Raw genomic sequence first — 17,155 nt, 5'->3', positions numbered from 1 at the left:
TTTTTACACAATCTTGGATTTTCAGGTACCCTTGAGTGCTTATGTTCACTCTCCTTTTTCGCCCTCCACCACTGAATACATGTATGCACCGTAAAAGGTGTCTAGGATAAAGTGCCGGTTATTTTGATTTTCGGTTAATGGCGGCCATCTTAGACGCCATCTTGAAAATAACCACTTTCCCGGATACGGATTTTGGTGGATTTTTAGTATGTAATTTTGGGGATCAAATAATACCAAAAACCGTTGACAAACATTTTTGTTACAAGTTGTGGGGGTCAGAATAGAGTAAAAATGGGTGAAGAATGGCGGCCATTTTGTTTTTGCTAATTTGAGGATTTCAACATCAAAATCAAGGTTGGCAAACAGCAAATTTGGACTCAGCGCCCTCAAATTATGTTAAAGCACTTCTCAATTCAGCATTAACACGATTTGCCTAAGGCAGTCTACTTTTCTCAAATCTGGACCTGACTACATGCCTTTTTGGTCAGAGTCCAAATCATTTTCAAGTGACCTTCAGTGAGGTTAAAAATAGACTGGAATTTCTATCTAGCACCCTTACAATTATTCAGAACTTTGATCATTAAGTTTTTATAGGTTTAAATGTTCATATCATATGCCAATATTTCTTTGGAAATTGGATTGCAAATGATCTTGTAGTGTGCGCAGGGCTTAAAGTGCTAACATATACATTTTATTTTTCACATATGTATCCTTCTTTGAAATTACAGGACATCTTATATTAGAGTATTATTTTTCTGGGAACATAAAAAAACAATTATTTGCCACTGTTCAATGATCCAATCTGATTTATCGATGTGTATTCCCACAGTAAATATGTTATCATTCACAGATGTCATTGTCAATTTTAGTTATTGAATAGGAAATATATATTTGCACTATGTTTCAAAACACCAGTGACATATTGAAGAAATATTGGAAATAGATTTTTAGTCAAGGACGCCTTGAATACTTCAATTCATTATTTTTATTTTTGGATACAAACACCTTGATATATTAGTACTGCAAACTCTTGTCTTTCAGCTTTTAAAGTTTTTACAGTAATCAATTTTGCAAAATATTTTTAGGCAATCATATGTAGCTGTGTGAAGACATGTATTTCTATGTGGTACTCTACATCAGAATCTATCTTTATGTGTGAGTTATGTATATCTCAAAGTGACATTAGTGTTGTCCATTGATGTGGCTCATGTATTTTTCTATCACAGTAAAATGATATTTCTAAAAAAAAATCTTCAAAGTTTTTTCTTGTGGTGTGGACAAAATGAATAAAAGTGAAGAGTGAATATAGTCAATTAGTTCAGGGAAGAAAAATGGGAAGCAGAAATGGGGAGAAAAAAGAGGTAGAGATGGAAAGGATGGGGGGGAGACGAGACAAGGAAATGAGAGAAGAGGCAGAGACGGTCAAAAAAGATGGGGTGTTATTCAAATTTTTTCAATGTGAGATGAAAAATATGTTATGCATTAAGCTGAACATTCATATTTTTACCAGTACCAATTATATTAAGAAACATTGCAACACTTGCATTGGTAATTTTAATGTAGCTTCTTTATTGAAATTATCATTGGCTAACAAAGTTCTGCTTTGCAAGCTATAGAATAGAATATACACACAAAGTATCAGCCCCATTTCTTAATTCATAATTGCTCCTCAAATTAAAGCATCAATTAAATATTGAAATGGCTGCTTGTTTATAGCCTTGTTTGATCAGGTTGTTACTTAATGTTTGCTAATGTGTATTCTGAGACACAATATAGGGGTTTCAACTTGATTATTTTAGCTCAGCCTGCCCTTTTTAACAGTGTACATTGAAAGTTGTCCTGATGCATCCATTCACATCACCTAGGCAGGATTTCTTGCAAATGGATATAAATGCCATGGCAGGGACACAATACCCTCTTTCTGATAAGCAGTGTCAGAACCATGAGACTTAAGCACTTCCATGCTAGCAGAGCATCTTACATTTATTTCTTTTAGAAGTTCCCCACTATGACCACCCTATCTTACATGTTTAAAAAAACAACCCAGAATATATAGTAGGCTGAAAATATTTTGAAGTTTTTCAACTATTCTTCATTTATACACACACATGCGTATGTTTTGGGAGTCCGAAGCTGTAATAAAGACTAGTAATGCCATAATAAACCTTCCCTTTGATCTCAGAAATGGAAATTATCATTTTTTTTTCACTTTAAAAAAGAAAGGACTCCATACAATTTGTTATAAATCAGATACATTAGTATACATAGGCCAGGGGCCAAAATGGATGAGAAGAAAAAAAAAACCCTCAAAAATTCACATATTTTAGTCATTGCATGTATACATATCTGAAAGTTGTGTCTCAGTTGACTTTATCAAGTTCTGTTTAAACTCGCAATTTTCACAGCAGGGCAAAGAACAGCTTGAATATATTGAATCATGATGATCTATAGGTTACCATGATGTGTTGTGAGTTTAAATTGTTTTTTAGTAATGATTTTTAGTTATAATACTATATGAAATATTACATCCTGAATAGACTGGGCACAAGTCCTGTCCCAATGATTACATGTCTCAGTATTATTGATGCCTCCATCTCCCTTTATCCACACACAATGAATTTAAATAGAGCAAAGTTATGCCATGCATCAGTATTCAATCTGAGTAACACTCCAACAAAGTTCAAAGTTCAGGTTAGAGGTCATGCACTCAGCTTCTGGTAGTGTACATGTCTTTATCTTCTGGTTTTGACTGTCCATGGTCTTCTAGACTAGCATTTGATGTACTTTCATCTGTCTTCAAAGAATCTTCTTGATTAGAGCTCTCTGATTCATCTTCCTTCTTCACTTCAGTAGCTGCAACTTTTTCAACCTACATATTTAAAGAAACAAAACAAATACACAATTTACAAATAAGTTTTGAATTGAATTGAATTGAACTGGTTTATTAAAAAAACAAAACATGCAGCCCAAAGGCTGATACTGTTTGCTTTACAAGTAACAAAATCAGCATGTCATACAGAAACTGAATCATAATATAACACAGCACAATTAAATGACACATTACTTAAAAAGTTACAAAATTAAGAATTTAGTTGTTGTGTTACGGAGAAGGAAGGAGAATAAGGGACAGAAAAGAAAAGAATATAGAAAAGAGAAGTATGGGAAAGATAAGAATAAGCAGCATTCATTAATAATAAATGTATAAATACAGACGTGCATACATATTACATCCATATAAAAAATGATATTACAGTCTATGCATAATTTATGCATAATTTACACTGAAGACTGAACATAAGACTGTTACAAGTTTAAGTTTACTACTCAGGCATTTAAATGGGTCTGTAAAAATATCTGTTTGACTTCTCATTTCACCATTATGTATTATCTCTCATATCAAGTATCACATACATTATTTACTCTTGGTTGAACTTTAAGCAAACTGTTCAAAGGAAACAGGTTTTCAAAACATTCAGATCGAGAAGGAAAAGTTGTGATTATACACGAATATAAAAGATCGTAATGGAAATGTATTCAGTCAGACCGCAGGTCCCTATGCTAATGAGCAAAAAGGCCAGATTCATCCAAATCATCTCGTGGCTGAATCCTCCTCCTTGCAAAATCTCGTGATTCATGAGATTTTCTTTCTCTAAGAATTTACCTGTTTTAACCTCAAGTTAAATGAAACAATATTGCACCATCAGATAGAGTAAAAGTTACTCTTTCATATTGGTCATTTAATTTGTAAACAATATTTTGTTAAATAAGTAAATTTCTGGCCTGAAAGTGTGCCTCAAAACTGAATTTTCTTCCTCTGTTTTCTTTTGCAAATTGTGCAAAACTTTTTATTTTGAGCCTCAATGATATCTATATCACCATGAAGCTGAACTTCTGTACTTTATCACAATGCCACTCTTGATATGCGGCACCTTTTAATTGGGTCAAGATCACACTTTTCCCACCAAGGTACAAGACGAGATTTCTGAAATTTTGTACTTGCATGAAATCCAGAGTCCTGATTGGCTGGATAAGGTTCACAGAACAACAGGCGCGGGGTATTTGAGGAGATTACCACATGGGAAGTGTGACCTTCCCACGAACCCAGGCACTGGAACCGTTGGAATTTGCCACTGGGTGGTCTCTTTGACTAATCAGAGTGCAGTATTCTTGTTTTCAAACTGCTTTATGTACTTGGCAAATGAAAAGTGTGATCTTGACCCGATTAAACCAATTCTTATTTTGAAACCTATATCATTTCAAAGCATACATATTCAGCTTTATCATGATATAAAAATCATTTGGGCTCAAACATAAACAAAGTGTTAAAATAGCAGCTTTTGTCAGGTGAAAATATTTATTTTGTAGCATATTTTAGATCAAAATTTTAACCTATATTACAAAATCTTTGAATAAATCCAAACACATGACCTGAAAGAATGATTCTTCTTTACAATGGTACCAAATTCATGAAATTTGATGCACAATTAGAGCAGCAATGACCGAATGAAAAGAGGTGTTTTGGTCCGCATCAAGCTCATTAAATATGCAAAACAACTCAAGTCATGAATATCACTTGGATGAAAGAAGCCACTTTTTGGGACCTGCAGTCTGACTGTATTGTTTAAAAAAAGTAGTTAGATATTGGAATTCTGAACGTAAAAGACATTATTCTCGATTCCAAAGGTAAATCACTAAAGGAAATAGAATTTTTATTTTAAAAAGTATGGAAGTCATTTTCAGGAGTATAATATCCTAATGAATGCCATACCGAATGTTTGGAAAAAGAACCTGTATGAGTTATATTTTGAGATTCATCAAACTAAAAATGGAGACATTTTACAGAATATTTTGATGAATGTGAATAGGAAAAGTGTTTCAAAGTCATTTGACACTCTTAATTCAAAAGCCTAAAGCTGAAGAAATTCACAAGCTGTCAAAGAAAACAGAATAACAGAGTTTAATTATAAGTTATTACATAATTCTTTTACCTCCTAGATATAATTTGTATAAATGGAAGTTAAGAGATTATCCTTCATGTTCAGAAGACAGTATTTGTTTATTTGTAACGGACCGTAAGAAAACACAATTATTTTGGAAAAATTTAGTAGCATTGTGTATGAAGTTGGAGATATTAATTTTGAATTTAATACTGCTACTTTGATAAAAGGATATGAGTTAAAACAACAAGTATAGAATTTTGAATATTCTTACTATGTCTGCAAGGAATTATTTTTATTTCAATTTTTTTTCTTTGAACAGAAAGTCAGAGTTGCAGATTTCATGAGTATGGTATACTTCGTTTATTCAAAAGGTTGATTTGCAATCATTTGGAAATACAGAAGCATTGTAAAAGTAAAAATTTGTGTATTTTTTAAAACAGTATTGTTAAAGAAAATATTCCATGCTTAGTATGATATCGTTTATATTTTATGTAATTATTACATTTGATTATTTAACAATAAAATTATTTTTAGAGAAAAAAAAAAGTATCACATATAGGTGCTTTTGTCTTTGACATCTGAAGTAGAAAGATCAACAAACATTATCATTATATTGAATATGGCTATGTTTATAATCCACATCAAATAAATACACACTTATTCAGCCTTTAGAAAATCATTTTGGGAACTATGAAGGGCTAATGGGGGTACCCCACGGTGTCATCTCCAACATGTCGCCTGAAAATTAGTCTCCAAGTAGTTGCAAGAACATGTTGGATTTTTACAAATCTGCTTGGAGGTGCTTCCAATCTCCAAAACGTCTCCATAACTGACGGAGATGTCACAGAGATTAATTTGTTTCTAAAAGATGATGTTGCAACTACATGTATGGGAGGCATGTCAGAGATATCCCTGCCTCTCCAGGGCAAATTAATTGATACCTCGCTTGGATGGGTCTATGATGAGAGTACCGTTTCACATTGATAACGGTGCAAACCATCATTAGAATAGAAAAATGAAGACATCACGGTGGTGTCAAATTAATGAGTTATGGCTTTAAGTTTTCCTGATTTTTCTTATGAATCCTTCTTATGACAAGCTCTGGACCAATTTCAAAGCTTGAAGTGCATCAAATAATTCAATTTCCAAACTTACAGCAGGACTTGATGTGTCTCCTTTATAGAGGTCTGCAGCTTTGGTTTTAACCCATTCAATCTCGGCCTTGCCTATCCTAACTGCCTGGTATGGATAACACAGTGAAGCAGTAGCTGTCATCAAACCACCAGAATATACAACCTTCCTGATGAATCCACCTGGATAGAAGGAGAATGGTTGTATTAAAAGTTGTTGATTATCTGATTTGCATTTTGTACAGAGGAAACTGGTACTGCAACTAAGAAAAGTAGAAAGTCAGCACTATGATATTATTTTCATCACAATATTGCTTATACTAACAGGAGTCTGGGTATACGATGTTCAGAAATTTATAGTAATGTAAAGACATTGGACCACAAATGTTTTAGTGTTACATTAATTTCTTTATAAGATGCCTTTATCATGCAAAGTTTCTATCAATTATCATATCAGGTACAAGTCTTGGAAATTAACACATATTTCAGGTGTATGATGATTATTTTTGCGACTGAACTTCAGAAACTTTTATTTCTTTTCATAAGTCTTACTCAGATTCATCATTATAAAAAACAACAGAGCAAGTTTAATTTCTTTGATCTAAAAAGTTACACAAATGAGCAACCTTCAAGATTAACCTCACCCTTGGGTTTTGATTTCATAACCCCTAGATGATTGATTTCATATTACTACAAGATTAATTGATCAATTATACCTTTCCTTGCCAAGACAAGACCAGCAAGGCCAGCAATGGAGATGACCCCCGCCCTGGGGTAGAATCCTTCCTCTGTTTTGATGAATTGAATCACACCTTCAAAATATAATTGAAATACCAAAATAAAAACCAGTAAACAGCATTAGACTCGAGTTAAAATAATCATGTTCCTGCATGTGACAATTATTTTTTTATAAGCATTGCTTCTCCTGGGTCTCCGAGCCATCTATTTGTTTTGTTTTGTTTTTCCATTACTTTTTAAATCTTTTATCTTGAACTGTTTATCCTTTTGATGGTTGAATAAATTGAATTGAATTCAATCTAGGAAGATCCACAAATAATTGTTCCATAATTGATAACCAACATAAATGGATATTCCCATATCAATGATTATGTTGACCAAGGATAACTTAGACCAGATTTATGGTGTGTTTGTTGTTAACTACTCCACTACCCCCCCCCCCAAATAGTGATAACCTTTACTAATGTATTAATGCCTACAAAATGTAGTATTATTTGGACCTTCCACAGCCAAGATTTGAAGGGTGTGGTCAAATTGACCCCCAATGCAGAATTTGAGATTGAAAAAGCCTGGCTATTTTGTGAATATCACCATAATAGCTTAAACACATGGAACACGGCTAAGGGAGGGGGGTACTTTTGCTGTTGTACAAATTTGAGTTTAAAATAAGAGACTTTATACAACTGAACTTTTTATGAAAAAATAGAATTAGAAGAATATACTTTAAAATGGCATAAAGGAACAATATTTTCATAAGTAAAATGATTTACAATGAAAGAGCCCTGTGAAACAAAGGAATACAATAAATTGAAAGAGTAAAAATTGAAATGCAAGATTTATGTTTGCTATGTTAACTTGGCTCAGAATAATAAGTTATTAATGCATGAGACACCTGCATAAAACCATAACATCCAAAAACAAAACTGATTTGTAATAGTTTAAGTTTTGAATAATATTTTCTCTACTCCCATTTTACAGAAATATAACGTCATTCTTGGAGAATGGCCCTAAAATTCATTAGTCTTGATATTTGAAATATTGAACATCTGTGAATATAGCCTGGGTAAAGTTGAAAAATAGAAATTCTTACTTTTCGATGTCTCCTCTGCTGTTTTGTATGTTCTTTGAGTAAAACTGATGGCTCCCTATGTGAGGCAAAAAGAAACAGAAGAAGTGTAAATGATTTTCTTGTACGACCTGACTAGTGATCAATGACACTTTAATTTTATTTTTAATGCGAACTACGAGAAAACTTCTCCATGAAAATATAAAAAGCAATAGGCTAAGACAGTTTTCAATGAATTATGTATCTGTTTTCCCAAGTAATTTCTTTAATCCTCATGCATGAGTAAAAAAAAAAAATTCTAAAATTATATATTGTTTAAAAATGTCTGTCCATGACATTGCTTTTGAGTATCACTTTATTAAATATTCTCATTCCTGTGTTTTTGCGAATACATGTATATTTGAAAATCTTAAAGTAGTACCTTAAGACAATGAAAATCGCCCACACCCTCTCTGACAAGGAGCTGAGCAGAGAGCTATTAATCACTGACCACCCCATCTTGATTTAACTTACATGGAAAGTGTCTGAGAACCTCCATATCTGTTCCCTTACTGAGCCCACCATGTCCCTCAAAGCACTAGGTCCTTCAGGTATCAGCTGATATTCGGTTTGCTTGGGTTCACTATATACTGGAAAATCTTTAGGCTTTACCAAGGTTGTTGGGGTCATGTCCTCACCTGGACTTTCACCAGCTCTGACTTGAAGGAGGCCTAGCCCCAGAATAGGCATGGAACCGTACCTCAATGCTACAAATACCTGTTAAATTTCAGGCATGAAAATTAGATACTTGCATCATAAAGATTACAATGAAAGTTACTTGCAGTATGCAACCACCTTGTTTGTGTTGATTCTATACAACATAAATCAAACACTAAAAAATGTCTTTAAAATATCATTACAACAAAAACAATAAATGTTTAACTACATTCATTTATGATCCATTAAAAAATCCTGGTTTTGACTTGCAGATCAACATAAAACTGGTCCACCCTTAATGGGTTTTTTTATTGGCAATGAGTGATCAAGGGACTGTTTTATCAATATTCTTTGTCCCACAATCTCATCAATGTTTGTATGTGAAATAAATGATCACTTGAAAATGGAATTGTATTTACTGAACTTGTCTTTTCTGTGGGAAAAATTAACAAGGTCACTGATCAATTATTGTTATCATTTGAGAAAAGAAAAGATATTAACTTGTTGAAATTTATTTTGGGGGGCCCTTTTTTTCATCTTCCATTTAAATTTTCTTTGTAATGATATTGCAAAGTGGTCCAGAATAAAGAAGCATTGCAAGAAATTTGCGTTCAATTGTTAATCAAGTGCAAGTAAAAAAAAAAAAAAAACACTGAGTAGCACACCCTAAATTTGACATGTGCTGGTGCCAAGATTTAATTTTCCCTTTTGACTTTGGAGCCAGAAACCAATAGATGTGAGGGACTGTACTAGATTTGATAATCTTAATTAAGCACATGTCAATAATTAAGAGATTGATTCACTCACAGAGAGACTACAGTGAGCGCCTAGGATGCAACCAGCAAGCAAGTTTATCAAATAATATCGCGCGCCCTCTCTCTGCGTATAGAGAAAACAGGCGAATTAGGTCCATGCCTTCTTCTACATCAGCTTCCAATCAGATCTCTCTTCACAAGTGAAATTTTTGGTCACTTGAAAAAGGTATTATATTACCGAACGTGTGTTTCTATGGGAAAAGTTGGGAAAACAACAAAGTCACTGATGAGCTATTTTATTTTATTGTTTTGAGGATATAAAGACTTTGAAATTGTGTTTTTGATAATTTTTCATCATTTTTCTATTCAAGTTCCCTTTGGAAGGATGTTGCAAAGATTTGAGCATATTTGATGATGCGCACGTTCGGTAATACAAGGCCGGTCGGTAATACAATCACTCACTAGGCCTATACCCATGGCCATGCCATGGCATGGGTGATGGGTGGCCCTACCTTAGTACCTATCTTGTCTTCTTGACTTGAAACAAAAAAGACACATCCTTTTTAGTGGGGTCGCGCATGGTATCCATTCGTCAATCTAAGTGCCCCCACCCCCTCTAGATCTCGTAGAGAATTTGATTCAGTTTGACTCAGCTCAGTCAGTAGCGGACCTTACTGCGCCTGCGGCAGCCCGAACACGTGCTGTGTTTCCCCGACACTGTCTTCAGACGTGTCGGGGTCCCCGGGGCAATAGCGGACCGTGACCCGGAGGAGACAAAGCATTGGGCATGTTGGGAGGGGGGCACTGCATTGTCAGTAGAGGCGCATGGCCAATATGGGAGACTCTCTCCAATAGGGGAGACAATCTCCCACATTGGAGACTTGCTTTGCAAAAGGACAAAAGAAACAACACCAACAAAAGCATGATTTTTTCCACCCAAAATTTTGTCTCACTGAGGTCAGAAGCCCCATTTGTTTTGTGTGTGATTGACAACAAAAATCCTTATCAAAACAAAAGTAGACAGTGAATTTTTAGACGGTCGAAAGGGGTAATTTGTCATGAGGAATCTGCTTATCACATTTTTATTTGCCGCCAAGGTAATCCTTTTGCCGCAATTGTAAACAAAGGAAATTAGTCTCCAAAACTGGAGACTGTCTCTGAAATTGGATACCCAAAAGGCCAAATTCTTTACAAAAGTCTCTGATATATTGGAGATAATTTCCCACATTGGAGACAGTCTCCAATATTGGCCGTGCGCCTCTACTGATTGTCTGTGAACAATGCTGTGCCCCCCCCCAATGCTTTGTCTCCTCCGGGTCACGGTCCGCCACTGAGCTCAGTCTCAGAAACAAATTGTGGGCAGATGTAGGGCATGCCCCCCCCCCCTACATGATTTCATGCAGTCTCACTCAGTCCCACTCGTTGAAGAAACTGTTTTTAGAACTTGGCAAATTTCGCTCAGTATTCAGTCTCAGAAATAAACGGCATCATAAATTTTGTACATACACTGTATGGAATTACTATACCTGTCTAGACATTGCTGAATTACAGGGCCTTTAGTACATCTAGATCTAGTAAACTAGTAGTGGAATTTGATTTAACTTCGACTTCGACTCAGCTCAGTCAGTCAGACCCAGTCTCAAAGACAATTCGTGGATCAACTAACCGAACCGTGTACGTGAACCGATACGGATCGGGCTCGGGCTCAAGGAATTTTTCGTGTACTAGTATTGTATTTCTGTGCTCGGGCTCACTGATCTCTCCACCGGGCTCCGCTAGTACCGGTACCGGTACGTACCAAATATCCGGGTTACCCGAGTAAATCGAGTCGATATCTGTTCAAGATGGCAGCTCCTGGAGCACTCGTCAACAAGAAACGTCGGGAATTCATGAACATGCCCGCTCCATTGGGCTATGTTCCTGGATTGGGTAGAGGGTATGTACATAAATACGGTATATTGTTCCTTTTTAGACTAGTCAATGAGCGCCAGTGTACCGTACATTTATCAGTTCGATATCTGGACATAGCATTGACTCGCCACCGTAACCTGAGCCTCACCCTAGCCTTGCCTGCCCCGGCCGCGGTCGGGCCTCGCTTGCTACGGCTGGCCTAGACAGCTGGCAGCCGCGCCGTCTGTTTCGAGGAGTTTTTTAACATTTTTTTTCCCTCGTACACAGACGGCTCGCTATCGTGCATCCACCATTAGGGGACTTGCAATGCAAAATCCCCCGGTCGGGGCTCTTCAGTTTTTGTCTTTAATAATGAATAAAAATTTTTAAAATGAACGCGACCAAAATTCCCTCTTGGCCCTTACTGCGGCAGCCCGAACACGTACTGTGTTCGGGCTGCGAATAGCTTCACCCAAGTTCACCGGATCCGGACCGGATCGGCCAAAAGAGATTCGGGAATTTAATGATTATTAATAATATGGTAAGAAATTGAAATGAAGGAATCAATACATACTTACAACTTAAGCCGGAATATTCACAATCCTCAAAACGAAGAAGTAATGTCCCAAAACTAGGCAAAAATGGAGGGATGTTTTTCCGACGTGCATTAAAAGTCGTTTGTACAGGAACCAATGGAGGATCGATATAGCCTTTTGACGAGGCAACGGGATAAATTTGATTTTTGTCAGCAAACAGGCGAAAAAACAAAAACAAACAATAAAAGAAAAATATACTTAAAAAATAAAATAATAATTGAATATGCGTAATATGTGTGAATTTCAGTAAGTTCGTATGTTCATCAGATTTGCCAATAGCACTAAAACCCATATAGAAAATATAACTTAAGGCCCCGACAAAAGGCTATCATTCGATACGTCGGAGAAAGATTACATGAATATTCATGAGTCTAGTTCCGTAAAGTCTTGGTTTTCCCTTTGCCTGATAACCAGTCAACATACGGCCTTGGTTTTTTCTTTGAAAGAAATATATTTTCTTTTGAATTATTTGTTTTTTCTTTCTTTCTCCTTCATTTTTTTTCTTTTCTTCTGTTCTAATTTATTTTGCTTCGCCCTTTTTTTTATTCTCGTTATTTTGTTCCCCTACCTTCTCTTCATTTTTGGGTCGGTTTTTTTTTTCTTCCCTTTTTTTTAGTTTTTGCCTTTTGTTTTTCTTTTTTATTCTTCATTTTTTTTCTTCGCTTTTTTGTCTCTAATTTTCTTCTTGTCTTCTTTGTTTTCGAGAGATAATACTCATGGTGTCGTACTACAATTTTTTTATCATTATTATTATTATAGAAATCTACAGATAGAGGTAAATAAACAAGCGAAGAAATAAATTATTTAAGAAATATTTTCAGGGGCGTACCCAGAATTTTCCGTGGGGGGGGGGGGCAAATTCGTCTGCCCAAAAATTTGACAAGCAAAAAAAAGAAAACTTGTCTCAACCAGAAATAAATGATTTCGTACCAGAAAAAAAATTGACAAGCAAATAAGAAAAAAAAAGGTCTACAAGTTCAAAAGAGGGGGCACTTGTGGCTCGTCGGGATCAGTTGTGATTCGTCATGGGGGCAGGGGTACGTCCATTGCATTAGTTATGACTCGTCAGAGGGGGGGGCTGTCTACCCCCCCCCTCTTAGGTACGCTTGTGAAAATATTCGTTGATCAAAATTATTGAGTGATCAGCAAATCATCTCTTTAAGATATTGATGCCCATTTTCTGGAACCCAGCAACTGAAAGGTCTGCGCTGACTTAGCCTAGAATCTAGAGGACTCCGTGATGTGAAATGATTTTAAAGACATCACGGAATCCAATGCTGGCTCTCACATATTTTAATTTTGTTCTTTCTCTCTTGTTTTTCATTTTATTTATTTTGTATACTGTGCATGCATGAATCGTTCTGTTAGTTTGAATTGTATGTTGCATGTTTTAAATAGAATTTAAAATAAATAAATGAAATGAAAATATATGCTAATCTCATTATCATCCAACAATTTTCATATACTATTGATGCTTATATCAATATCGATTTGTAATTTGTTTGAACGGAGAATATAAGATGATCATGAAATATGATTAAAATTCATGTTTGTTTCTAGATTACTATGTAATCTTTCATCTTGATGGCATTCTTTAAGCCTCAATCATTGAGTATATAAAGCTCTGAGGGATATAGGCCTGTAATTGCAAAGAATTGAATTTGGTCATTACATATAGGATGCATAAATTCGCCGGGAATCTTGCTTATCTGATTGTTTTCCTGGCATCCAAGAGGCGCTTTTCTCGAATACGTCCCGTTCTTTATCTTAATTGTTTTGCTTATAAGAATTAATGAATAATAATGATGACACTAAATCAGCTTATCTATATTTCTACTGCAGTACCACTGAAGTATTGATGCAGAAATCAAATTTTGTGATAGATTTTGTCATAACATCCCAATAAAAGTCAGGCCTTTGTCATGTTCCTTTTCCATTTTTCTATAACAAGTGCGTCGCAAGGAGGCGGTGGGGTGGCCTTCCCCATCCTAACGCCCCCCCCCAAAAAAAGAACATGAGAAATGGTGAGAGCGAAGGGGAAAGCAATGGCGAAAAAGATAGCTTTGCGGGATTTTCTTTCTCTATAAATATTTGCTTCCGCGCAAGTTTGCGAGGAAATCATGAAAATATAGTTTTCTCCTTTGTTTACCTTTCCCCGTTTTCCCATCTCGGCTTAATGCTATTTTGTTTCGTTGCGGCATCAAGTTTTTAAATATAATATTTGGGAACGGAACTTGTATTAAGATTACAGGTCAAAGTAATATATTTCTTCAAATTGATCAATACCAACTTTTCCGATCCCTAGGTAAGGGCGGTAAACTATATAATAACAATGATGTCAATTACCCACAAAGGCTACTTCTTCCGCTTTTCAGCTCTTTACTATAGTGCATTTATTTGGGGCCACAGACGGCCTTATCATGAGCATGTAAAGGGGCAGTTATAAAAATTGTGAAAAAAATACAATATTACTAGATGATGGAAGTTCATATGTCATCAATCTCCTGTCGCCTATTTTGCGCCATTAATTTGATATTTTGCTTGTCACTTTTTGTTCCTAATCATTCAAATACACTGTTAAAAATGATTGAAAAAACGCTGTTTACGACACGAATCACACAATTGTTTAAACAAGTATTTAAAATCTTAAACAACACATTAAATTCAAAATTTGATTATCAATAATTAAATTCAAATATCAAATCAATAATTAAAGATTGATTGTTTAAGATTTTAAACACTTATTTAAAATGTTTAAACAACTACTGCACAATTCACACAATAAATAATTTTCTTTAAATTATTTTTTGACAGTGTAAGCACTTCATATAAATGAGCTCAATTAGGGGCGGAACCATGATTTTCAAAAGGGGGGCAAATTTTTCCAATGAAAAAATTTGACGAGCAAAAAAAAAAGAAGAAAGGTTTTCCAACCAAAATTAAGGAAATTTCGTCCAGGAAAAAAAATTGCTAAGCCAAATAAAACAAAATGAAAGAAATCTTTTTAACAAAAAAAAAAATTATTTGGCCCGAAAAAATTTGACAAGAAAAAAAGGGGGAGGGGGCACAGTACGGTTTTAACACCATTTTCACAAATTTTCATTATGCTTCTCAAGGGGGGAGGACGAGCCGGCTTTGCCCCCCCCCCCCGGATCCGGCAGTGAGTTGGATGTTTTTAATGTGAATTTGACAAGCACAAAAGGGTCTTCAACATAAAATTGGAGATTGTTTCGTATCAATTTTCTTTAGAAGGGGGGTGATTAAAAAAACCTATGCTACTGCCATGGTGATTAGAGATTATCAAAGCGGCAGAATTTTTTTTTTAATCATAATTATTTATTCTTTACAATATCTTGATATTTATTTTAAAAGGAGGCAAAGTTGTTTTTCAGTATGTCCTTTCATTTAAAATCATATTCATTCCTTCCTAATTGCTATTACAAGTGAAAAAGACGAATAACATCAATAAAATCAGGATTCATATTTAAGAAAATCGTTATTCTAAATGTAAAATTAGAATCTGTAACTATTTCTTTAATATCTCATAATCACAAAGGGAATAATCATAATACAGACTAAAAGTTTCTACATGATCTAGATATCTCTTAATATAATTATAAAAAAAAATCATGCTATTCGTAAATTTTATTTGTTCAGTATATAAAACACACACACACCAAGAGAACAGTCATGCTCCCCCCCCCCTTCCCATAAACAAAGCATAAAAAGAATGAAAAGGAGAAAGAAATATAAGTTTATAACAAATGACAAATAAAAAAATATATATTATAAAAACACAGAATGTAACAAAATAGCAATATATATGAAATAAATTATTTTTTTCATTAATACAGATTTTTTTTTCAAATTAAAATGAAAAAATGGTATTGAATTACATGCCTAAATCACGAGGCGACTTGCCGAAAGTTTTGACTTACATGCATATTCATTAAACTGTTTTGTAAAGGTAGAGACGTCATCTTATGAATATTTATATACGCATGCGCAGAAACTATTTTCACTTTCTTCAAACATGGCGATCTCGCGATTGGAACAAAAGTCCGAAAATTGACGTTCTTTCGAAGGATTTCTTGGAATTGTATACATCAGTTTTAATTGAAAGTTAAGCTGATTTAGGAACAGTTTGTTTAGGTAAGATTGATATTCATCGTTAGATTTTTAATTCATTATTATCACCGGTTTTCTAATGCCAAACATCGCGAAGTTTTGTACTCCGGTGAGAATACATGGTGGAACTCAGGACCCCGACACTGTCTGAAGACGTGTCGGGGTCCCCGGGGCAATCTTGGCCCATGCATTAATTGCCAAAAAACGGAGAAAAATCAAGTTAAAAGGAACAAAACAGTGACTTACCTCGGCTGTTGCGCAAAATCACTTCCCCGTTTTATCCGATCTTAAGTAGGCCCTACACAAACATATGGCCATGGCATTGTCATTGAGTCCCCTGTACAGATCGCGCTAGAACTCCGGGGCCCGTTTCTCAACACTGTCATAAGTCTAACTTCTTGACTAAATCGGAGATAGTGAGCTACTTGTCCGCTAACCGTTTCACGAAGCCCTCTTTACCAAGATCGGGTACAACAACCTCACTAAATATTTATGACACCTCCGAACCTGTCATAACTTCTTTCTTAATGACGTAGTGGCATCACGTGGGTAGACTATGACATGCAAAATTGTCGAGAAATTTAAAAATTATGATCTTACGTAATCAATCACAGAGGTTGAAATTACATCCCAAAATAAGTGGGATAATGCATTCAATGATCATTGTAATACAAAGTAACTATGAAAACTGTTGGTACAACGCCACAAAACCATTCATTTTGAAATAGTAAAATAATTTAATCGATAGAAATTCTACCACGTCAGGCCATCCATAACTGGACTTGTATTTGTCGTTTTCAGACCCTATTGACATTTGGATAAATTATAATCTTTAATTTATGCATAGAATTTGTCAAATCGTAAGATCAGTATCAAAGATTTATAAAAGAATAATGTTAAACTATATTTCGATGATGGTTTGAATCGTAAAACATTGTATAATTATCATAATTTTACAAATAAAACCGTTATGGTTTACTTTCGTAAACTATTAAAATTGGATATCCCGGGGGTACCCATCTCAACGTCCACATGTGATTTTTTTTAGTCATGAAATAAATTATTCATAATTCAATTTTTCAGCAATTGAATGCCCCAGTCTTAAAGGTCTAAGTATGTATGATGCATAATTTACCTGTGCTATTATTTTTAAAAGATGTAATTCCCAATTCATCACAATATTTGCAATTTTGTCATAATTTTTCTTTTTGAAAAT

At 34.8% G+C, this 17,155-nt stretch overlaps 2 protein-coding genes across 3 annotated transcripts in view; one reads left to right on the top strand and one right to left on the bottom strand.

The window, feature by feature from the left end:
* Nucleotides 1-1,552: 1,552 nt before the first annotated feature.
* Nucleotides 1,553-10,972, bottom strand: LOC121426805 (MICOS complex subunit MIC27-like). 2 transcript variants are annotated; one of them, XM_041623212.1, is made up of 6 exons: nucleotides 10,852-10,972; nucleotides 8,388-8,630; nucleotides 7,899-7,953; nucleotides 6,787-6,882; nucleotides 6,099-6,253; nucleotides 1,553-2,869 (listed from the first exon to the last, which is right to left on the bottom strand). In XM_041623212.1, exons 1-6 carry the CDS (start codon nucleotides 10,861-10,863, stop codon nucleotides 2,708-2,710), a joined length of 723 nt encoding a protein of 240 aa, XP_041479146.1. In that variant the 5' UTR covers nucleotides 10,864-10,972; the 3' UTR covers nucleotides 1,553-2,707. The 2 variants fall into 2 exon arrangements, with proteins under 2 accessions (XP_041479146.1, XP_041479140.1); XM_041623206.1 differs by having other exon boundaries at nucleotides 6,096-6,253; nucleotides 10,852-10,970.
* A 166-nt stretch (nucleotides 10,973-11,138) lies between these two features.
* Nucleotides 11,139-17,155, top strand: part of LOC121426795 (pre-mRNA-processing factor 6-like) — a 25,821-nt gene continuing 19,804 nt past the window's right edge. The window contains exon 1 of the mRNA XM_041623196.1: nucleotides 11,139-11,261. Within this exon, the coding sequence (XP_041479130.1) occupies nucleotides 11,170-11,261 (92 nt within the window). The 5' untranslated portion in view covers nucleotides 11,139-11,169. The remainder of the gene's footprint in view (nucleotides 11,262-17,155) is intronic.

Source organism: Lytechinus variegatus, chromosome 1, assembly GCF_018143015.1.
Source record: "Lytechinus variegatus isolate NC3 chromosome 1, Lvar_3.0, whole genome shotgun sequence".
NCBI classification, from domain to species: Eukaryota; Metazoa; Echinodermata; class Echinoidea; order Temnopleuroida; family Toxopneustidae; genus Lytechinus; species Lytechinus variegatus.
Note: the sequence above shows the minus strand (reverse complement) of the source record. Positions and strands in the feature narration are given on the sequence as shown.

Bases quoted from the DNA above. Each gene is read 5' to 3' on its own strand.
- LOC121426805 (XM_041623206.1), bottom strand. The intron at 7,954-8,387 runs GTAAGTTAAATC...TGCCTCACATAG, and splicing joins GGTTCTCAGACACTTTCCAT to GGAGCCATCAGTTTTACTCA. The intron at 2,870-6,095 runs GTAAGTTTGGAA...TTAAATATGTAG, and splicing joins GAGACACATCAAGTCCTGCT to GTTGAAAAAGTTGCAGCTAC.